The following is a 23,828-nucleotide window of genomic DNA, read 5'->3' on the forward strand; positions in this document are numbered from 1 at the left end:
GATTGGCTGAAAATCTTAGCCTGACCCACATCCTGGCTTGTTTGACATCATTAGAAGTCTGAGGGCTTTCTGTGTTGTATTTGCACGTTCTCCCTCGTCTCTGTGGGTTTCCTCCGGCTTCCTCCTCCCACACCAAATCAAATCCAATGCAGGAGCACAAAAGCAACATTGATGGAAGAAATATCCTCATGCCATGCGGTGCTGAACCCCCCAACATAGAAAGACTGTTGGCATTGTGCAGAATTTCAATGTTCATAAGAATCAGTTTAAGTATGTATGTCAGTTTTCTTTGTTGAAACTTGGTGGAAAGCTGCAGCTGGGTCCAAGGAAGAGTTCATTACATTTTCTTATCCAAACTTATTTTATTGAAAACAAACAAAACCTGCAACAGGTTAGACTTACTGGCCTGTTTTGAGCCTCTCACCAAAAATAAAGTGCACAGCAGTATTTGGAAATCATAAGGTTTTAGCTAGATCATGAAATAACTATCTACAGGATAAATTAACAAAACACTGAAACCACCAATAAGCTGACTTTCAGACCTTTGCGGTGGTGGATAAGATCGGTTTCATATGTAGGAATCGTCCGATCCCCCAAAATTACGGAGATCGGCGCAGATCGATCAGTGCGTGCTTTTTCCGTAGTATCCTGAACCTAAATTGTGGTCTAAAAATGACATAATTTGGACCATGTACTCATCTGCTGCTTAACAAGCTGTGTGCTGATGTCCTGTATATAATCCCCTAAATCACACTTTTGGTCATAATCTTGATCATTCTTATTATTTCAAATTGTATTCTGGGTTGTCATATATAGTTGTTGATGTTTTTATATTCTCTTGTGCTCTTTGGGAAAGTGCATTTCTTCTAGAGGAAATATTCATTGATTCTCCTAACTTTCCCGTTATTTATTTCAGTGCAATGGCTACACCTTTTGGTCCAGAAGTCAAATTCAAGTTGGATTTGGGCGAAGCTTATCCTGCACCCAGCACCCAGGCCAGAGGAGAGTGGGCCAGTAAATTTGAGTTTCTCTTGGCTGTTGCAGGACAAATCATTGGCCTTGGAAATGTGTGGCGGTTCCCTTACCTATGCTACAAAAATGGAGGAGGTTAGTTCATGTTCATGGCATTGCAAAGTCCACAGTGCGGCAAAAACTTGTCTTAAATTAAAAATTAATTATAAAATTAAAAATACTCAGAGATATTATATGATATTTATTGACAATCAGAAATGTATATTGAACATTTTGAACAATATTGGATATAAGTAGTGGAGAACAAAAAGGTGTTAATAAAAATAATTTCTAATCTGTACAAAATTATTCAAGCAGAACAGGAAGATAACACATTGGATTTGAAAAACAAATGGGAATTAGAACTCAACGCATTAATAGAAGATTCAGATTGGGAAGATTCATGGGGGGATTGGCACAGGTGTCTCAGCATCCCAAACTGGAAGGAGTTTAGCTGGAATTAAGAATGAGATTTTTTAAAACCCCAATCATTGTAGCCACTTATAATAAAGGTACAAGCGCCTTATGTTGGCGAAACTGTGGGCAGCTGGGTGATTTCTCCCACATAGTCTGGGAATGTCCTATTATCAAGCCTTTTTGGGAAAAAGTAAAGAAGGAAATTAATGTGATTTTAAACTGGAACGTAACAATCGATATCTCCCTGATAATGCTTAGTGGTAACATATCTGATGTCAGTGAAAAAAGTACAATATATCTGGTCAGAGTTTTGGTGCTGGTTGCTCACAAAATGATGACTGTGAATTGGCTTAAACAACAGCCGCCTACAGTGGAACAGTGGGTCCAAAGACTGAAGTCAGTGAACTATATGGAGGAGATAACGGCAGTATTACGGCTAAATAAGGACAAATACCTAAAAAGATGGGCGCCTGTGATTTCATATTTGGAGAAGTAATGACTATTCTTACTTTTGTCTTTTGTTTTCATTAGTTCCCTTTTTCAGGATACTTGCTATTTCTTTCTAATTGTGACCATTAATATTTCAAGTTCACCCTTCCACTGGCTCAAATTCCTCACTCAATGTGTAACTGCTTAATCCCAGTAAATTCTTGTCTTTGTTTGGTGGTTGCTGTGCTCATAATCCTGCACATTGCACCACTCTTAAGTAACACCTGCTGCATGTGATGAACTATTGTCTTTGATTCTTACTCTTATGAACTCCCATTTACAAAAGACATGATACTAAATAGTAGAAAAGTGAAGGCGAGATGAAAAATCTCTGTTGATCTGCTTTAGAACAAAAAGTACTGCAGATAGCTAAACACAAAATGAAAATGTTCAAAAATGAATAGACTGCATTTACACGCAGGCATGCTCACTATAAGCGTAGCGCAAGAGATGGTTCCGAAATAACTGCCAAACACGGCCTTGGTTTGAAGAGGTAATTCTGGAGAACCTCAGTTGTTGAACATAATTTGTTCCTTAATACTGTTCGAGAACCGAAGCTATATTTCCCATAAGAAATAATGGAACTGAGATTAATCTGTTAATAGCCAGTTATTCAAGTCACAACTCAGCTGTCGTCCTGTATCTAAAGGTTAAGGGGCACTACTTTGAAAAGAACAATGTGCCCGTTCTGGACAGAGATGCCATCTGGTTTGAGAGAAGCGTGGGATTGAGAGGTTAATTGTAAAATAATGAAACGTGACAATCAGGTAGGCGAAACCCCCATTTGTGACAGCGATGAGCCATTTTGGGGGGTGAAATGTCTTCTAAACTAAAAATATGTCCAGTTTTATCCAATACAATTTTATTTAAAATACCTGGATGAGTGAGAATCTACATAATATTAAATGGAGGAGTAGCATTGTTTTGTCATTCTCATAAAAATGTTTAACTTGCAAAATACAATTTATGTGCTATCTACTAGTACTACTACTACTGCTATAACATCTTCAACTTCTTCATTTCTCCAAGGCGTGTTTTTGATTCCTTATGTGCTATTCCTGTTTGCCTGTGGCATCCCTCTGTTTCTCCTGGAGACATCTCTCGGCCAGTACACAAAACAGGGCAGTATAACCTGTTGGAGGAACATTTGTCCCCTTTTTGAAGGTAAATCGCTGGTATTATCATACACATGGAGTCGAATGAATGTGTATTAAATAAGCTATGTTACAGTGAAGATATTTGTAAGTACAACACATGACATTTAATTATTGATGTGAATGTGTAATACAATAATTAACAAAATGGTGTGTATCTGCAGGGAGCAGGTAGAGGAGAATTTAGAGATGGTATGCTCTAGAAAAGAGAGGAATGAAGGGTGGGGGAAAGGATCGGGTGTGCTCTGTGATTGGAGAATGTCAGCGAGGATGAAGGGTTAGAGTCAGTAGACAGTGGTGAGGCCAGCCATGATGTACGGCTTAGAGACAGTGGCTCTGAGGAAGAGACAGGAGGCGGAGCTAGAAGTGGAGGAGATGAAGACGCTGAGGTTCTCCTTGTGAGTGACCAGGTTGAATAGGATTAGAAATTAGATAAGAGGGAGAGTGAAGGTCAGACGTTTTGGAGATAAGGTCAGAGAGACCAGACTTTGATGGTTTGGACATGTCCAGAAGAGAGACGGCGACTATATTGGTAGAAGGATGCTGAGGATGGAACTATCAGGGAACAGGACTAGAGGTCGAAGTGGAAAAAGTTGATTTGCTGTGGCGACCCCTCATGGGACAAGCCGAAAGTACAGGAGTAGGTATTCACAACCACAGACACATACATTAGGATATATTTTTTTTCTAATTCATGTTTGCTGGATTTTTTTTTCTTCTGATAACAATGAAAGAAGCAGCATATTTTGACATGTTTTGAAGTGCTAAGTAAAGAAGCTGTCAATCAAATAAATATTTTTAATATTTACCAGTAATCACTTGAATGTGTAATCTTTTTTAATTTCATGGCTGTTCTTTCAAACATTATAATCAGATGTTGATATTTGATTTCTATATAAATAATTTTATTTAAGCTCAATCAATATTTAACAGCATATTTTTGTGGTCATATTAGTGTCATGAGAATTTATCAGTGTTATTATTTTTCTGATTGCTCCAGTTTCAATGAAAATGCTGTTTGCAGAGTTATGTGTTGTATGAGTGCGTTTTAGTTAACTATTGTGATTACGGCAATCATTTGGTGATCATATCTTTTTTCTTTTTTTCTTTCAGGTTTGGGTTATGGCAATCAGGTGGTTGTTTTATACTCCAGCACGTATTACATTGTCATATTGGCTTGGGCTTTCCTGTATTTGTTCTTTTCGTTCAACGCTGAACTTCCATGGGCGAGTTGCAGAAATAGCTGGAACACAGGTAGCTTTGTGATCTGCTAACTATGTGATACAAGAAGAATTTAGGGAAGTATGTCTGGCAAACAATAACTCAGAGAACATTGTGTGCGAAATAACATGAAGCAATAAACTGTGTCAAAGAATCTCAATGTAATTCATACACATAAAGTTAAATTTTGCCACCACAATTAACAACTGTTAGAATTATGTATTGCAATATTGGCTCATTGCATTTATTGTGTGTGTGTGTGTGGTGTTACTCTATCAATTATCAGTTGCTAGTTTGTAATCTGGAGGCCATGGTGCAGCTGCTTTAAACAGTTGAGGTCTTGAGGCACCAAATTTACTTTACCAGACTTGGGTTTTATTTCCTGTTATAGAACAAACTTACTGAATTCGATGCGAGATCCTCTTTAAGACATTGACTAGTAACGCTGTCTCTAATATGTATTTACTCCCCCTAAGAAGGTAAAGAAATATTGTTATAATTACTCGTAAAAGGTTTGACTCAAATGGACAGAAGACTTCACTAAAATGTACAATCTCAAAGAAACCTTGTTAATCCATTAATATTGCAGTCCTTATAAAAATACAGTATATTATGTTGTGAGTGTAAAAGTTACAGAGAACGCTAGCACAAATTATGTGCCGGCATAAAAAGAAAGAGGAATACTCCACAAGTGAGATGTGAAAATGTTGCACTGTAAGGTTAAAACCTTTTTGCAAGATGACCTCCAGGATGATGACCTCACGTGTCCTCCAAAGCCTTGCTTAAATGTCACGTCTTCCTTTGAAACAGAGACTTGCGTGGAGTTTAATGGAAGGGCTAATTATTTGAACTGGACACAAGTTGAAAATGGAACATCCCCTGTGAGAGAGTTCTGGGAGTGAGTATGATTAAGAAATTCTGAAATATGACAACAAACTCAAATGACATCTTAACTAAAATCGTGACTTGCAGGAGAAGAATTTTGAATGTCACAGGAAACGTCCAGGAATTGGGCAGCTTGCGAGGGGAGTTGGCTCTGTGTCTTCTGCTGTCTTGGATCATCTGTTACTTTTGTGTCTGGAAAGGAGTGAAGTCTACTGGGAAGGTAACACATCATTTTTCAGACAATGAACTGGATATAATTCGTACCTCGAAAAATGGCAATGGGGAGGTTAATAAATAACCAGTACTTAAAGTAGAGCCACAGTTGGACTATCATCAAGATCATTTGATGATCCAAGACAGCAGAATCATTTGATCAACGTTATTAAGTTTATATATTTGTAGTGAGACACCACTACTAATTTGTGGTCAATTTATTTAAATATTGTTTTACCAACTGAATTATCACTTTTGAAATATTAAGAACTCATTAAGCAGCACGACAGTCCTACAAAAAACATCTGAGATCATAAACTTCCTTTGCCGTCGCTGTATAAAGTTGCATTTGTACCTCACTCTGCTTACAATACTGTATTTAAATGTGACCTTTGGTTCACGTGGCATGTTTGTGGAATTAAAGGGAATGCAATGAAAACAGTTAAAGCACCTGTATATTGTGAAATGCAGAGATATGTATCTATGGCTTCATCAGCATTCATCTGATCATTTGCTTTTTCCCAGGTAGTTTATTTTACGGCCACATTCCCATATGCGATGCTGCTGGTACTGCTTGTTCGTGGAATCACTTTGCCTGGTGCAATCGACGGGATCAAGTTTTACCTCTACCCAGATCCCTCCCGCCTCTTTGACCCACAGGTTTGAGCATTTTGTAAAATAAATCCATAGTATTTATATATAATATTTATTATATTTTAAAATTCTGGTCAGGGCAGTAGCCGCATCCAAGTGGGCCCTTAGGTAAGACCCTTCCCGCTACACGCCTGTACCTCAGAATGAGCGAAACGATGAAAAATAATAGTCATACCGACTCTAACGTCGCCCGGGTTAACAAGGTTTGTGTCAGGTGTGGGGAACCAGGACACCCGATGACAAGTTGGCTACTGGAACAAGACAAAGGTGGAGCAGGTCAGAGAACAGGGCGTTGATGTAGTGCTACTGCGCTAGCAACGCTAGCGATCGGGGGTGCATGCAGAGAATGTGGGAAGAATGGCTCCTTCGAAAACCCCACATCCACACTGAGCAAGAAACAACTACTAGCTCAAATATCCGCAAAAAGAAGTTGCTATCTCGATTAGAGATTGATGAAGCACAATGTGCCTCATCCAAAGTACAAAGATGCTACGGCAAGGGGGGAGCCAGGACGCCAGGTCAAGTTGGGGGTGATTTCATCATCACCCCCAAATATTGAGACTACAAAGCCCCAAGAACAGAGCAGACCACATTTTTTCCGATCCTGAATCATGGCCTCGGATTTGGAGGTGTTGATCCTCAACCCACTCGATTCACACTTGGCTTCAAACCACCCCAGTGCACGCTGCAGATCCGGGCACGATGGGGCCAACAGGACAACGTAGCCAATAGCAGAGATGAAATCCTTTGGTCCTAAACCAGACCCCCGCTATAAAGGAAGTATCAATGTAGCTGTATTTACAGCTGATCGCCTTGCTGATGTTAGTGAAATCAATAGTAGTTCAAATCACTTGTGAATAGTTATGATGTATTGATGATGTTGACCAGAACACAAAAAAAGTTTTCATTCATGATGCATGCATGTTTTGCAGGTATGGATGGATGCTGGTACACAAATCTTTTATTCCTATGCTCTTTGCATCGGTTGCCTAGCTGCACTTGGCAGTTATAATAAGTACAACAATGATTGTTACAAGTAAGTTTAAATGTGATATATTTTACTGTCCACTCAAAACACACGCAGAAAGAAAGAACACTTTCTAACAATCTTGCCAAGTCAGCATCTTCAGCAGGCATGCAAAAAAGCAGCAGAAAGGGAAACTCATTCATGAAAAAACTAATGACAATTTCATTAAATTTGGTATGTAATTTACGTTCAAAGTACACCTGACATCCTCGTGTGTAAATGCGACTCCGTCTCTTTGAAGTATAGTTTTCTTCAATTATATCTGCGATAATTGAGGAATAACGGGAATCTTTTAACTATCCTCATCAGTTTAGGATTTTACTCTCAACTCTGAAAAGAAAAATGATCGGAATTCCATACAAACTAATGAAATCTGTGTTTTTGTCCATGTTTAGAGACTGTGTCTACTTGTGTCTTCTGAATAGTGCGACTAGTTTTGTAGCTGGCTTTGCCATCTTCTCTGTACTTGGATTCATGGCATATGAACAGAACACAGACATATCCAAAGTGGCAGAGTCAGGTGAGAAGCTGGAGCATCTTACAAACGAGACACTACGTCAATTAATTAATGAAAGTAAGGTTTTGACTCAGCAGTTGAACAATATCTGACGACTATCTCTTTCTCACTGCAGGTCCAGGCTTAGCATTCATTGCCTACCCTCGAGCAGTTGCCATGATGCCCTTTCCTCATCTCTGGGCAATATTCTTCTTTGTTATGTTGATCTTGCTGGGATTAGACAGTCAGGTCAGATGACTCTTCTTAAGAACTGAAAGCAAAGCCACACCTACTGTTAATGTCACTGCGGCCGTGATATTTTCAGCGTAAAAAAAAATGCTGAGGCACTAAACCTGAGTGTGCTCAGGTGAGGTTCAGGGGCATGTCCCCCTGAAGAAAAATTGAATTGATCTGTATTTTAAAACTGGTGGAGGGCAAAATTCAGATAGCAATAGCTAAATAATCTGTAATTGTGTAAATTAACTGTCAAGCAATAATGCTTGAGTATCAGTTTAAATGTTGCATGTTAGAATGTGATCGATCCATCCCCTTTGATTTGTTCTCTCTTTTTCCTGTGTATTTGCTACCTGTCCTCACTTGTCTCACCAGTCAAAGCATAAAATTGTACACACTTTTTTAAATATATCTTGCTGTTCGATTTCACATTATTGTAGATTTCAATTAGATTGGATGGGTCCAAACTTGAACAAGTCCAGTTGACTTCTTTTTTGCTCATCGTGAAAGCCTGTTTTTACATTCTCCTCTGACGAGACTAAAATGAAAATGGACTATAGAATTCAAAGCTCATTGGTGGTGATTAATGTTCATGTAGCGTAATACATCATCACCATCACAGTCATTAGGGAGGGATCAGGGATCATTCATTGCAACATTTAATCTTTCTTTTTTTATTGATTTGTCCCTCGGAGGGCAATTTGGTTTACAGCAGTTACAGTCTAACTGTAGTCTGCTGCATGCGCAGGCCCAGGCAATGCGGGTGAAGTGTCTTGCCTCATAGGACGACCCTCTCAACCACTGCGCCACCATCGCCCTGATTGTTCGATTCTATCTATTGTCATTGGATTTTTGCCCTCAGTTTTAAAATACAAATAATGACTTTTGGATACTTCGTTTTTGACACCAGCTGCAGATTAAAAGAATCCTCGCAACCTTTGAAAACTATGTCAAAAATTGTTGTGTAACTGGGACGTCGATGTTTCAGTTTGTAGGTCTGGAAGCTCTCGTAACATCGGTATCTGACATGAATCCATCCTTCTTCCGTGTTGGCCATCGACGTAAACTTCTCCTTCTTGTCATCAGCATTTTTTGTTTCAGCATTGGCCTTGTGATGGTTACAGAAGTAAGATCATATTAACATTTCACATTGTATATTTTAGATGTAATGTCTATTTTTTGGGTTTTTACACTAGAAGAGCTTGACGATTGCAGATAACTGAGGTCATGTCTAATACACAGGGTGGACTGTACATCTTCCAGTTGTTCGACTATTACTCGTGCAGTGGCACGACTTTGCTTCTCTTTGCCATACTGCAGTCTGTGTGTGTCGGATGGGTTTATGGTGAGATAATTAACAAGATTAATGTTCATGTTTGTTTGTTTTTTCGCTGTCATGTTGATTCCTTCACTTCTCCATTTCCATCATCTTAAAGGTGCAGACCGCTTTTATAAAAACATTGAGGACATGGTTGGATACAAGCCTCTTCCCTTGATCAAGTATTGTTTGAAATACATCACCCCAGTCATATGCACAGTGAGTTGTAATCACACTTAAGCAAATTTGATATGCAGTATTACCCTGGATAGTGAGCACTACCTGAGTTAATCAAGTTTCACCTTGCCAAATTCAGTAAAGGACAACGGAAATGCTGATGTTCAAATAGCATCCAGAATCAGTTTCCATACAATGTTTGGAGCAGTACACTGAAGAAATGCTATTTGTGAATGGTGCTGTTTTTGTGTGACCTCCAACCCCACAAAGTACTACAGTTACAGTTTGCGATGTGGTCTTTGGCCTTGTAAGCAATTTTATGTCGAGCAAACACACTAAATACACAGTTTAATCTACTTCTAACACTCTTTATCTTTTACGAACATAGGCTATGATGTGTAGCTACCCAGAATAAAGCTCCATGTTCAAATCTCAATAAATGTGCCAATGATTTCTGTGGCATGGGATGTTCACCCATTATTGATTATCATCATCATTGTTATCATTATTGGTTCAACATTCTAAAATGTAAATAAAAGAAGGTGATTTCATTTTTTTTAAATGCATATATATTTCTAAATTTTCTCCTAAACACTGTTATTTATATCTCTTTGACTATTTTCAGGGAACATTTGTTTTCTCCTTGATCAAATACACACCTCTGAAGTTCAATAACACAACTCTGTATCCATGGTGGGGTTATGCTCTTGGTTGGTTCTTCACTCTGTCCTCCACGCTCATAGTTCCCATCTGGATGATCTACAACGTCAGCATCACTCCTGGTACACTACGACAGGTAAGCTGTTGATACACATACATGGATCGACAAGACCAAAAAAATCTAGAGTGGTATTTTTTTTTTAACAAAACCATTGTTTCTCTTCTGTTAGAGGATTGCTATCTTATGTACTCCAGCTGAAGACCTTGCCGCGAACAAGTCAGGAAAGCAAACTCTTGAGCTTCTGACCTCATCTGCTGAAAGCATGGTGTCCCAGTGACAGCAGACAAAGAGGAGCAGCTTCAGATATTGTTAATACCTATATTAATATTGGAAAAGTGTGCCATTAATACCCCTCCAAGTACTTTTTGAAGGAGGAGTGATCAGTGGTTTTGTTGTTAGATGTGATGTACATCACTGTTTAAAACTGCCAATCTGACCACTTTAACTAAAAAATATTGGGGAAATGTCTGAAACTATCCAGTAATTCATAAAGATTATGTTAGTCAGAATAAATAAATAAAAACATAAAAATCACAGACTTCAAGGCAACACCTCAGACATCTTGATAGCAATTGAATTTGGAAACTATTAAAGTATGCTAAAATATTATTTTGAAAACGTGAGGAGAGGAATATCTTATGAAACGAGAATTACAATTCATGCAAGATCAGTGCCTAAAATTTTCAGTTTGATTTTCATGAGTTGAGTGTGTTCGGCAGTGCTTTCCTATCTGGCAACTTGGGTGAGCAACATGTACATGTGTTTTGTATGAGATGCGCATACTCTAGTGCAATATGTAGTGGTACTGACTGTTGGATTTTTTTTACATATTACCTATTAACTACATTAAAATATCAATCCTGAAACTGAACTGATGTTTATTCAAAAGTGATATTAAACGCAAGTGTTTTTAAACATTTAGTTTTGGGATTTTTCATTTTGTAGGTTTTTGGAGTTTTAACCGGTAATAATATTTGGACTACATTCCAGATAAGGCACAAGGATTGGTCTTCATCCAGTCATTTTTGATACAAAATGAGATTAAATCGATTTCTAAATTCTAAATTTGCTGGTGACAAATAATAATCCTGCAATAAAGCTCAATATGATGTTAGCTCCAAATGTGAAAGAAAAAGAACAAAATAATCCAACCCTCTAATTTTCGCATAGAACAGATGTTTTTAGAGTTACAAAAATCACACAACCTCTGATCCATGTTCATATTTTAGGATAAAAAAAAAAAAAAAAAAATTTAAATAATTGTTCTCAGAAAGAATCTGTCAGACATTATGTGCATTAATGTTTAAATTGTCTCATTTAATGTCACCGGGTATTAACAGTAGCATTGTGAACAGTTACCTGAAGTGTATTTATTAAATAAGTTAAGTATTCAGGAATAATTTATAATTTATCTCCTTGTTTTAATGTAGCTGCTACAGGTATGTCATCTAGGCCAACAGCCGTAGTCTAGTTTATCTGGATTTACTCTTATTGATTGATTTATTGAGTAGGCTAATAGTTAGTATAAAAGATTTCAAATGAAGCGTCCTCTAACTTCCTTCCCTTCCTCTTATCTGATGATGGAATGCGCATTCTTTAGTTATGTGTTAGGATAAATATTTTGTTATAACATATGAACAAAATAAAGCTTTCTATAATAATTAAATTGATATTTTGTTGATTAAAAAAAAGTTTAACATTTGATCAAAATTATGAAAATCTATCATTTATTCTCAAGTTTTTCAAAGGGTAGTGACATATTTACACTGTTTGCTGTCTTGTTATTTCAATAGAATATAATTAAGGTTTACTGCTCTTTCACTAATGAACCGACAGAGGGCGGTATTTCATTACACTGCTTGAGCTGAAGCGCTGAAACTGTCGTGAGGAACTATGAGCTCTACTTTCACACCGCATCAAAATGCTCTCTTTGTGAAATACAATTGACAGTTGTGTGTCCTGTATGTGCAATAATTTAGACAAGTCTTCACTCATCAGCTGTTGTTTGTACTGCCTGAATAAATCAAAGTGACACCCAGCTGTGTGTTTTCTTGTCTTTCATGTTGCATTATTAATGAGACTTTGGCCTGAAAACTGGGAGGAAGAGACAAGATAAATCTGGAGTGTTGTATTGTAATATTTTTACAACAGATCAAATGACAAAATTAAAACAATGTGGTTCTCTGAAAGAAATTGCTCATGATCTGTGCAGCATTAGAAGCTGTATGTGCAGCTCACTTCCACTTTATGGAACAGCTCTCAATAATTGTCAGTATAAATGAGGAGTTTTGAATCACGTTTCTGAGCTGAAAAGTCATCAAGAATATGTGGATGGATAATTGACTTTTTTACAGACTATTAGCAAAATTGCGTTAAATTCAAAGGAGCTGCAAAGTGTAAAATGAAGATGATATACTCAACTTAAGGTTCCCTAAATATACATAGAAATTAATTATGTCCAATAAGTGTTAAGGAGATATAAATAAACCAGAGCCCATCATAGGTGAATGTGGGCAAGATCACATTGAAATCTTGTACAGGAAGCGCAGATGTTCTTATAATATAAAACATTCATGAATGAACATAAGCAAATTGAAGAAACACATGAGATTTACACCGTTAAAAGCTGTGGTAACGATGACATTTCATCTCATAATAGATGCATGTAGCTGGTCAAGAAATGCCATAATACCAAAACAAGTTAGATTAATATTTTAGAATTAGGAACATACTGTTGTAGCACATCTCAATGCTATACAGTAACGGTAACCTCTTTAGAAAATAAATAATGTTTTTCTAAAGCAAAAGATGTGGGAAAGTGTTTGCCCAGCTCAACTCACTACAGTGTTAAGTACACTTCCAAATATTCCTGCTTATGCTGTTTTACATGCATGAAAGGTAACGCTGGATCATTGGATTAAAATGTTCTCTCCTCTTCTAGGGCTTGGAAAGCAAAGAGAGGCTTGTTATTCTTTTTTTTTTTGGTCCCTTCCAAAGGTCACCATTACGATTTAAAGTCCTGACTCCTTCGTCTTTTAATGGCCACTTCACCGTTTACGCCACTCCACTTGCCATCATCCCACCTCTTCTTTGTCTTCCCAGTCTGTTAGGAGAAAAGAAGCACAAATTTGAAGCACAACAAGTTTGAATCGAAGCAATGCTAAAAAGGCAAGTGATTTGAATGAGAAAATGAATAACATCATGGAGACGTATCTACAGACAAGTCACAAAAATGTATGAAGTATTGTGATTTTTTTTGTTTTTTCTGATATTAGAAAAAAACACCAATGCTTGCAAAATTATTTCTATCTTTGCAGTAGTAATTAAATAAAAACTATCAAATGAACAAACTGAAAGTTTTTAAGACAGAACGGTCTGTATTCAGGTCTGAGAAAACCAGTCCATGTGTGAACACTAGGGGTCAGCAGAGTGCATTAAAAACAATAATTCATATTAGTCATATAGTGTGTGTGCTTTGAGAGTGTTGTTACGAATTATACAGTTCTAAGACTTGCTTTTCAAAATAACTTTCAGTATTAAATTTGGAAAACATATATATATAAAAATATAGTCAAAGATATGGTGATTTTACAGACCTTGGCATCTCGTTCAGCAAATTTCTGAAACATGTTGGCATAAATCTTCTTGTCCTGCTCATGATGTTCCTTAATCTTGCTCTGACAGACGGAAATCTGAGCACGAGCTGCTCGATTTGAAGAGTTAACGTGCAGCACTTGCTGAAAGTCTGCCATGGCCAGGCTGAACTCATTACGGAGGAGACGTGCTTCCCCACGACGATACAAAGCCTTCTCATTTCTCTCATCCAGCTCAATCACCTTATTGATACAATGAAGCACACATTGGTTGTATGTTAAGCAAAAATCCAGAAGCAGGGAGACAAAGTAATGAACTAAACATGTAAGCATGGACTATCATTGCACCTCACCTTATTACAATTCTCCACTACTTGTGTGAATTCTTGCAACCTCATGAAACACAATGCTAAATTGAGATGCGATGTCAAAATGAAGTCTTGGATCATTTTTTGTTGCTCCATCCCAGTACCACACTCCATTTCTAGCCAGGAAACAATGCGCTGGTACTGGATGACTGCCTGGTAATGCCGCCCTGCCTAATACATGAAAGAAGCACCAGTGTTATGAAGATGCCAATATAAAAATAATTATTAGTAAAAATAAATTGATCAGCACTGGGGCCATACCTTAAAATATTGATTCCCTTTATGTTTAATTTCAGTAGCCAAATTCAGCTTTTCAATCAAGTCCATTTCCCAGGATTCTTTAGCCTTGTGGAAAATACATGATACAGAAACAGTTTAAGCCATGGTTCGACACAAAAGTGTCCACTCAGGGCTGGAATCTGTTACTGAAAAGTAGAGCGCAGGGCTTACCCTTTGAAAGTCTTTAAGAGTAACCTCGTAGATTATGTCTTTGTCTGGTCCAATTCCGTACTCCGGTTTACCTTCAATTCCAAAGCCGTACCTGTGAAAAAAAGAACAGAAGAGCAGAGGAACAATGGTCAAACAATGATTGTGGAAGGACCACATTTAAACTGAATTGCCTTTTATTGTGTGTTTGTTTACATATATAGTTAAGACTTATTATACTTTAATAATATACTTGCTCAAGGGCACTTCGTCAGTGTTTACACGCCATACTGCTGCCAGTTCCCAAGGCAAGTCATTGTGGACTGAGCTACCGCCACCCTTATTGTTTATGTAAATTTTCCTTGGTTGACTAGAAACGTGTAAATTTAGTGTATAATTATTATGAATATTATTACACAATCCATAACTAATCATCAACTCTCAAATGTATACATTACCAAATTAAGACACGACAGTGAGCGATATGACCATCAGACCATCAGAGTTTTTTAGTTTATGTAGATTCCATTTGTGTACTTTTGTGTAGCATGTCTTGTATTTGTTTGCATGGCTTTATTTTCTCCTGTGTTATTTGACGACTTGCTTTTATTAACTCTCGGTATAATTTGTTATTGTTCTCTGAAATCCAGAGACTGAACAACGGTACATTGTGTTGCTTTTGCCCAAGGGAATGATGGTGACTCAGGAGGGTTGGTCTGGTCGCGATTCGGACAATGATATTATGTGGTTTGACAATACAACATATTATTCTATAATTTGTCCACTTTTATAGCAGCAGTTGGGTTAAGTTCTGACTGATATCAGAGGCATATCCACTCAGGACTGACAGGTTCTATCTGGCACTCAAAACAACTGGAGAGCTGTTGAAAACCTCACTTCTGGCCTCACACATGCACAGTATATAAAAAAATATACCATGAATAGAAGCATTACTAGACTTGACACAATAATTATTTTTCCACTTACTAACAGTGAAATCACATAATATCAGTAACATACTATGGTTTATCATGCTTATTGCTGTCAAACTGTATGGTGGCATGTATACCTGCATATACTTCATATAACCATCCCCCCTTATATACAAAGTAATATGTTATATTACTTATTTAATATTTACAGAAACATTTTCTATGCATAAAGACACTGTGTTGGTCGATTTATGCTTTTTATATATACACTTTATTTCTTTACATAATTCCATGTGTATAATAGTTTTATGCTTGTTTTTAAATATCAATAAGAAACTTTGCTATTTTTAGTCATACACCTAACTCTATCTTCCTCTAAATGTGTCATAGTAATTTGTGTAACAAGGCCAATGTGAAATACCTTCTAAATTTAGGCCATGAAAACTGGTTTGCTGAAATCCTGAATGATTGTGATATTGTTTTACAAAACAGACAAAAACAGGAAGAACACAAGATGCAGGTTAAAATAGCAACCTGAATAAAATCATCATTTGACAGATACCCTCAAAATAAACGGTTTCTGGGACATGATATTTATCAACCACGGTAGCGATCAGCATAAAGACACACCGCCAAAGAGGGAATAAGGATCTCACTTTTAATATTTCAGTAACTTACTTTGGTTTTAAGTAAAGAAAACAGCATTCTCCTTTCTGCATCTTGTCCATGGCTCGGTCCACTCCGAGAGGAACTCCTTTATCCTCAGCTTCACCAACAATAAAGCTCAAGTCCCTGCAGTCGAACAATCTACCACCACAGCTTCCTTCCAGGTGCACTGAGGACACAAATTGTGACGCAATCTATCCTCTGACGTAACAGTTTACTTTACTGTTTATTTAGAAAGCTGGCGCAATGTCTGCCGTCATTAAACATCCGTGAGGAAAAAGAGGTTTACCATCAACACTCGCTCCATCGTTGGGGTTAGTGTAACCGTCCCCTCTGACCTTAATCCTTCTTAGGATGCCTCCATCGTCTGTCAGTGTCTCTCCTTCAAACTTGAGAAGCTCCATCTGTTTTATTACAAATGTTAATTTAAACATTGCGATGAACAGAGAGAAAAGGTGAAACAAAAAGGAGGAAACACAATTACAACTTTGCTTACCTTTATGTTTTTAATTCATGTATTTTTATAATCACAAACCAGAAACGGAGAATTGAGGACTATTGGAAAAAATCACTGGCGCAACAATTACAAGTGTAAATACACCAGTGTATTTGTGTTAGCTAAATTACTCCTTAGCATTGTTATGGTGCAGTATTATAATACAGCAAGAACAAGAACTGCAATGACAAGGATAATGTCTAAAGTATTCCCACTGATGAACAATAACATTCTATACTGGTGCCAAGGATGAGCTGCATTCTTGAGACAAGTCAGCAGCTTAACAAGGAAAACAATAAGTATGACCTGCTGAGTGGTATGGTGCAAATGTGAACAAAACAAAGGCCATGTGAAACAAGTTTGGTGATGCAACGCTCCAAGAGTTGGTTTAAAGACAAATGTCAACAGTAGCAGAACAGCATCCTGGCAACCATTAAAGGGGACAGATCTCAATGGACTGAGAATATATAAAGCAGCGTTCTAAGAACTGCACAAATGGATTTTGATTGGTTGTCAGCGTTTCTATATTTCATCCAAACTGTTGTCATCAGCCACCTTGAGAAACAATAGTTTTGAAAGATCATTTTATTCTTTACGTCTCATTGGACGTGTTCACGTGTCTGCTGTTCAAGCTTTCTTTGTTTATTCTGAGCAGGATAATACAAAAATGAAAAGGCAGGTTTTCATGAGACTGAAAAAGATGGGAAGTGGCATTCATGCAGTTTTATATAAGGGGGCAAATTCTAGGGGGGTGGGTGGGGTTATTCCCCTTATAATGTAAACTGGATGGATTTCCACAAAACTTTGTGAGAGGGAGAGGATGGGAATGCAAGCCATTCATTCTGCCTTGGCAGAGGTAGGGACTCTGCTGTAAGCCATTCAAGGTACAGTTATTATCATTGCTGTTAGTGTGGAAGACTTTCTACTGCATTGTGGCTCTATGTCGGTGTAGCTGTACGCAATGCACAGTTAACCCTCGGTATCTGATGCTGCAGAGTGGTGGCAGATCTACTCTGGCTGATGTGAATTAAAATAGAATAGGCAGTTCATTTTAATCACAAGATAATTCCATATATGCTCCCCAAGATGATCATCCGCCAACGTGCGCAGAAATAATGCATGGCACAAAATACTTCACCTACCTCAAACACTACTGAAGAGCTGGGAGGTATTTTGTTGGGATTACCCGCAGTTCCATAAGCGTACTCAGGTTTACAGAGCAACGTGCACACCTCACCCCTCTGCATGGACAACACGCCACTATCCCAGGCCTTGAGGACTTGTCCTGTGAGAAAAGAGAGCGATTTTGTAAAATTGGCTCAAATATGATTTACAATTTACAAAGTAATGGAAATTTGAGAATTTAAAAGAACAGCTCGACATTTTGGGAAAAGCACTTTTTCATTTTTCTGGAACAGCTACTCTGTCGCATGCTGAATGGATCTATAGTCAGGAGACATTTAGAGATAAATCTAGCCTGACTCCAATCAGAAGTGAGATTATAAATAGAAATAATGCACATTTCCAAAATATTCTACTATTGAGTTATTTAAAAGAATCAGGTTTGGTTGTCCTGCATGGAGTCACTGACTTACTTACCCTTACCGACATTGAAACAAAAAGGTTCTTTGCGATCCCGACTGCAGTCGAACTTCTTCCCATTCAGCAGCCTTCCAGTGTAGTGGATGGTCACTTTGTCCCCAATCATTGGCCGATCTCCATCCAACCCTTGATGCGTCACAATCTGCAGACAGGAACAACAAGCTTCCAGTTCAACAAACAGACAACACTCAGGAGAAAGAACCCGTGAGCTCCCGACGGAACTGGGTGACAAATGGTGGAACAATTGAATCCCAACCATGTCGAACTGCTTACCGCTATACTTTAAGATTTCAAACCATTGTGATGAAATACCTTGATAACTCCTTTGTCTTTATTTGATGTTACATCAATGCCATTTGCCGGAAACAGGGCTGTAGATGATTGGGCATTTATCGGCAGATCCTGATCAGTTGTCATTTCTGCGAGTGGGCATCACACAGTAACTCTGTGGAAATGATGAATACACATGCTTACGTATTAGCAAACTGAGCATCCTCAATAACCTGTCCTCGTGTCTCGTGCTCAGTTTGGCACAAACTTGTAGCTAGAAGAATGGACCAAGAATCTAATTTCTATAGCTGAACTGGAAAATCATGACTTCTGATCAATACTCTGCATGCACACCATCTACACGATCCAAACGTTAATCGCTTTCTTTTTTTCCTCCTCCGCATTATGTAACTTGTAATAGTATTTTATGGAACATGTCTTAAAGCAACAGCTTGTTTTACTGCCCTGAGTCATGTTAGCACAGATATCGCCGCACTCTTCAGGGCCTCATCTCATCGCCCACATGTGAAATGCATAACTAGAAACGTGATAAAGAAAGTATGACGATGACTTCAATAACATGGCGTTAAATCTTCTTATATTTATATTTGTTTGCATATTATTTATTATGTTTATATTTTACTCATGCATAATGCACACACATAGTACTGTATATTCATACATACATATATATAAAGTGTTATGTACAATTAAGTCATTATTTTTAAATAAATGATCCTTAATTTGTCTGCATAAATTAAGTCTAACTCGCATTTATCAGCTCAGCAGACATTCTTGTGGCCACTTAGTAATATTCTAGTGATCCTTTAATGTTACAAAACTTTTCCTCCCGCGCATCAGTTTCCCAGAATTTTCCACCACTTTTCACTTTCAGGACTTCCCAGATGCCGTTGATGGCCATGATCAAATATTTGGATATCCTGCCATGGCGATTAGGTTCTTAAAGAGCCTGTATGAAAACCAAGCAGCAAAGCTTGGTCTGAGATGAAACCAACTTGGCAATAAGTTCCCTAAATTGGATACTTATCAAGAAACATATCAAACTCTTTTGGAACAGTGAGTGCTCAGGCAGTGGCACCACCTCCATTGTGTGCCCTGACCTACAAGGTAAAACCATTAAAAAAAATCTGTCACACTGATATCTACAAGATTTATATTTTTGCTCTTTCAATTTTCCAAACTGAAAGACAAAGCGTCTCTTCGACGCAGGCGTAGGTCAAAATGTCTGCGTTTCCTATGGCAACACCTTGTCCATGTTCCAAGCGTTGGAGCACATGATTGTGTGTGTGTGTGTGTGTGTTTGTAAGCACGTGTTTGCGCATGCGTTTGAACACAATGTTCCTTCTATTCGCGGTTTCCAGCTGACAAATACTGATTTTTTTTTCTCTTCTTCTCTATTTTGAGACCAATACACATTCAATGCAGCGTCAGGATCTTCGTGAAAATGAGATTTAAACCCTTCAAGATTAAATTAGCAAGACATGTGAATTTAAATTAAGAGCGATTGTGTTTTCAATTAAATAGCATTATCATTAAGAGATGATCATTACATCAATATTATGACTTAACCGGCAAATTTTAAACGTAGAACGGGGAACTCAAACGCAAACATGGACAGTGCTGACATGTTGGCCGTTCATAGGGCTTAACAGCCCACAGAGGAATGCAGGAAGAGAGAACAACGAGGCAAAGACCTTCACCGATGCACACAGTGTATCTGTACATTCTGTCTCACATCTGTTCTCTATGAATGTTTGACAAGCTCACAAAATGACACCCTGAAGCACAACATTGTCTGACAAGTACTCTTGCCTGACAAGCACACAAGAGGGATTTAAAAACAAAGCTTGAAAGTTGCTTTAAGGACATGTGGAAATCCTAAAGTAGGACAGACCTACGGTGTACCTAGTTTGAAATAAGTGAATAATTCAACTGGATTGGATGGATTGCCAGGATTACAATGCCGTGTTTTCATGTGATTGTTTTCGTCTTAATTACATGTCTCCGTCTGTGGGACCTCCTCTTCTACAAGATGTAATTAAAGCTGGGGTGGACAAACTTATTGACTCGCGGGCCACAATGGATTCTAAACTGTGACAGCGGAGCCGGGCCAGGAGCCGATGGATGGGGTGTTTGTGTGAACTAACATAAATGACATGACATGAAAAGCCATGACATGAAAGGATTTGGCCTTTTACAGGTAGCATTACAGGGAAAAGGCAAAATGAATGAGGTTTAATTCTAATGAAAGATAATTAATTAATAATAATATCATTTGGACAATTTCGGCGGGCCGGATTAAAAAGACCAACGACATTCTCGACATTGCCATGGAATGAATAAGAATAAGCAGGAGGTAATGATGCAGACTGACAGCGACAGGGTTAGAAAGCAGAACTACAGGGCTGTAACCTCACATGCCCTTTGTGACGCGATCAACATCCACCCTGGGACACCTCATAATGAGACTACCTCGCCTTGGCTTGGCGTCCTGTTTATTCAAGCATTTAATGTTTTCTGTTTTCTCTCTGACTCCATGGGAGATTTTCAGACCTCAAGACAAAAAGAAGATCGTTGATCGTTGTGATTAATGGAAAGCGTCTATTGTGTCAGTAATATATATATATATGTATATAATATATAATTAAATTGAGTCTGTCAGACCCGGGACTAACGAGGACATAAGGTACTCACATTGTCTGCGGGACGCTTGAGCCAGTGTCTTCCGACCCGATGAGATTGTTAATGTCTCCTTAATCGCTCTTCCAATCCAGATTACTGGGTGTTCCGCCCACGCTCTTATACTTTGTGACTCCCTTTTTGGGGGCTTTTTTGCCCCCCGGTAAAGCGTGGACTTCCAAAAGCAGAGTTGTGAGCGAGCGTTGAGAGGAAGGCAGTGAGGAGTTGCTGTGGGCGTTTAGTGTACAATGAAGGGGGGGGGGGGGGGCAGGTCTTGGAAAGCAGCCACAAAGTAACACAATGTTCCGGCTGTCCTGTGGCTGTGCCGCTGCTCACGAGAACACCGTGTTCCAGATAGACAGTCTGATCTGTAACCCGTTCCCTGCCGAGCTGCTCTGGGAACAGCCTGTACCGCAGCAGGCTGTTCTGCCGCTCCGCTGACAACACGCCTCCCCCCGGCAGGGCTGCGTCACCTGCAGCTCCGGACAGCAGGCGAGGAGCACACAGACGCACTCTTAACGTTAATGTGAAGCCGTTGTTGTTGTTTTTATATATATTTAATAGATACAATTGTTCTGTCATTGAAAGCATGAATTTACAAAAATGTGCATTTTATGATTGGTCTATCTGCCTGTTAATTTCCATTTATTGTGACTTTTACATGGTATAAATAAGTGTTTATTACAGTGAGGTGAAAAAAAACAATAAATCTAATCTTTCTCCAAATATAGCAAGCAGTAAATCCATTACAGCAGGTCATATACAATCCTACAAAAGATGTACATGTTAATCAGTATATGGTCACCTTTAGTCCTTCTGTGCGGCTTAAAATCACCTTTCCACAGGAAACTAAATATAATTTGAAAAAAAAATCTTAATACTAAAAGGAACAACTTCTTAAACGTAGTTATTTTTTTCATGAAATAAAAATGTTTCCATGTAAACCAAACAAAATACAATGAATATATGTTTGAAAATATCAAAAGCCACAACTACTTATCTAAAAATGTGGCTTGTGTCTAAAATTTGCAAAAGAAGCGACAAAACAAAAAAATGATTATGGGCTATTAGCCCTATTTTTTTTTATATATATATCACACAAGAACACAAGTACCATCTGAACCTGAACCTGATAAATAGGAAAATGTGTTTTAGGGCAAATAAATATATATTCATAATACTAATTAGTTACCTAATATATTGTTGCCCAATTTTGCTTCCTATACAACCCACACAACAAGTAATGAATAAGTTTTTTATAGACTAACTTTTTAAGCTAAAATCCCAAGTAAAGATACTCAGTGTAAAGGACAGTAAGGGGAGTCTTTCCTAATCGGTGAGCTGACTACTTGAAGTATAAACTTGGTCTTCAGTAATCGGTTCTCAAAATGCCTCGAATCAAATGAATCAGATTGTTTATCTATTGTGTACATTAATACATTGTCAGGACATGCCTTCATTGATAATACTTTGAGTAAAGAATTCAGAAAGACGAAGGGGGTTTCGATAGAGAAAGGCAGATCAAGCGCTAGTTCTGACATATGTGGTCATTTGATGAATGCTAACATATAGCAGAAGTTGTGTTTCAATATTATGATATGATTTGGATCATGGTGCTATAACTGAACTTTTTGTTTTTTGGGATTTAAAAACAGACTTTGGACATCAAGTGGTTGAATTTCACATTGCTTATTTATCTGCTTGTGTTTGAATATTAACCCTTTTTATACTGGTTGCATACACTGTTGATTCACACTGGTGTGGAAAAATCAGCTGAAATTCCAGTGAAATTCTTAATGTAGCTATGGTTTTTCTTTTCAATTGTGTAACATGCAGGATGTTTGCAACACAGCATGTTTTATGGTTGTTGCCTATAATAATGTTCATCATAATTTTGCATTTAAAAGAGGAAAAGCTTTAAAAAAACAGAATCAGTTCTCAGTGTGATCAATGATATGATTCATGAAGGATCATTTGTGTGGAAGTATTACAACTCTAGTCTTTTTTAAAACTTTATTTCCTAGGTGAATCCTGCAGTTAATGGTGGTGAGGACACTCACTGTACACTGTGGGCAGACTTCCAGGCGGCAACTGAAGAGAACATGATGATCCCCTTCATTATAAAGATGACACAAGACAAGTAAACCTGATTCCGCAAATCAACAGGGATGTAATCAACTAGATGAGTAATCGTCTGGGCAATCAGTTAAAGGCAGAAAGTGGGTTCCACTGACTTAGATAATCGCATTCGTATTCAACGAGTAAAGGGAACAAAAATGTACAGACAGGTCAGCTCTGGTCTTGGAATCAAATAACACCAGGACCCATCTGAACTGACATGTGTGAATAGATGTGGTCAAATGATATTTTCTTTCCTTCCTGAAACATAAATGAAAATAACAATCTGGTGTTAAAAAATACAAAATTGTAATTAGGGAATAGAAAGTAGGATCCTAGATGGTAAGTAATACATATATTTCATAGCTTTAGCCACTTATTGCTTAGTAAGAAAGGTAAGCTGACTAAAAAAAAGTATTATATTCTTTATTAAAATTAAAACAAAAATGGCCACTTGATAATTTCTACATTTCCCAAATTCTGTACAAAAGTACCGGTACTTAAATCTGACAAACAGTTGTGAGAGTTTTCCATCCGAATGAGTGTCTTGGCGTAACCCAGCGCAAGCGTGTGTGTTCAATCAGGGATCCACGGTGCACGGTCATCAGGAAGTGAAAGAGAACAGAATGTGCTGTACTGT

At 37.9% G+C, this 23,828-nt stretch overlaps 2 protein-coding genes across 2 annotated transcripts; one reads left to right on the forward strand and one right to left on the reverse strand.

Moving 5' to 3' along the window:
* Window positions 1-522: 522 nt before the first annotated feature.
* Window positions 523-11,980, forward strand: LOC137898702 (sodium- and chloride-dependent GABA transporter 2-like). Its single transcript, XM_068742743.1, has 14 exons — window positions 523-1,107; window positions 2,947-3,081; window positions 4,185-4,325; window positions 5,103-5,190; window positions 5,265-5,397; window positions 5,916-6,050; window positions 6,977-7,080; window positions 7,467-7,591; window positions 7,704-7,816; window positions 8,790-8,927; window positions 9,044-9,146; window positions 9,238-9,338; window positions 9,922-10,092; window positions 10,187-11,980. Exons 1-14 carry the CDS (start codon window positions 921-923, stop codon window positions 10,292-10,294), a joined length of 1,782 nt encoding a protein of 593 aa, XP_068598844.1. The 5' UTR covers window positions 523-920; the 3' UTR covers window positions 10,295-11,980.
* Window positions 11,981-12,130: 150 nt separating this feature from the next.
* Window positions 12,131-21,270, reverse strand: fkbp5 (FKBP prolyl isomerase 5). The gene is made up of 11 exons (XM_068742745.1): window positions 21,086-21,270; window positions 18,413-18,545; window positions 18,098-18,242; window positions 17,641-17,783; window positions 16,292-16,406; window positions 16,015-16,171; window positions 14,429-14,519; window positions 14,240-14,323; window positions 13,964-14,149; window positions 13,614-13,853; window positions 12,131-13,120 (listed from the first exon to the last, which is right to left on the reverse strand). The coding sequence occupies exons 2-11, from the start codon at window positions 18,515-18,517 to the stop codon at window positions 13,022-13,024; spliced, it is 1,365 nt and encodes a 454-aa protein (XP_068598846.1). The 5' UTR covers window positions 18,518-18,545; window positions 21,086-21,270; the 3' UTR covers window positions 12,131-13,021.
* Between the last annotated feature and the right edge of the window lie 2,558 nt (window positions 21,271-23,828).

The sequence above is a fragment of the Brachionichthys hirsutus genome, chromosome 8 (assembly GCF_040956055.1).
Source record: "Brachionichthys hirsutus isolate HB-005 chromosome 8, CSIRO-AGI_Bhir_v1, whole genome shotgun sequence".
Lineage (NCBI taxonomy): Eukaryota > Metazoa > Chordata > Actinopteri > Lophiiformes > Brachionichthyidae > Brachionichthys > Brachionichthys hirsutus.

What these genes read in the sequence shown, in the direction of transcription:
- LOC137898702 (XM_068742743.1), top strand. Translation starts at nt 921, where the DNA reads ATGGCTACACCTTTTGGTCCAGAAGTCAAATTCAAGTTGGATTTGGGC. An exon ending in TACAACAATGATTGTTACAA is followed by an intron (nt 7,081 to 7,466) that starts GTAAGTTTAAAT and finishes GTCCATGTTTAG; the next exon opens with AGACTGTGTCTACTTGTGTC. An exon ending in TGCTGGGATTAGACAGTCAG is followed by an intron (nt 7,817 to 8,789) that starts GTCAGATGACTC and finishes TCGATGTTTCAG; the next exon opens with TTTGTAGGTCTGGAAGCTCT.
- fkbp5 (XM_068742745.1), bottom strand. Translation starts at nt 18,517, where the DNA reads ATGACAACTGATCAGGATCTGCCGATAAATGCCCAATCATCTACAGCC. An exon ending in GCTCTTCAGTAGTGTTTGAG is followed by an intron (nt 16,407 to 17,640) that starts GTAGGTGAAGTA and finishes GTAATAAAACAG; the next exon opens with ATGGAGCTTCTCAAGTTTGA. An exon ending in TTGCTGAACGAGATGCCAAG is followed by an intron (nt 13,121 to 13,613) that starts GTCTGTAAAATC and finishes TTCTCCTAACAG; the next exon opens with ACTGGGAAGACAAAGAAGAG.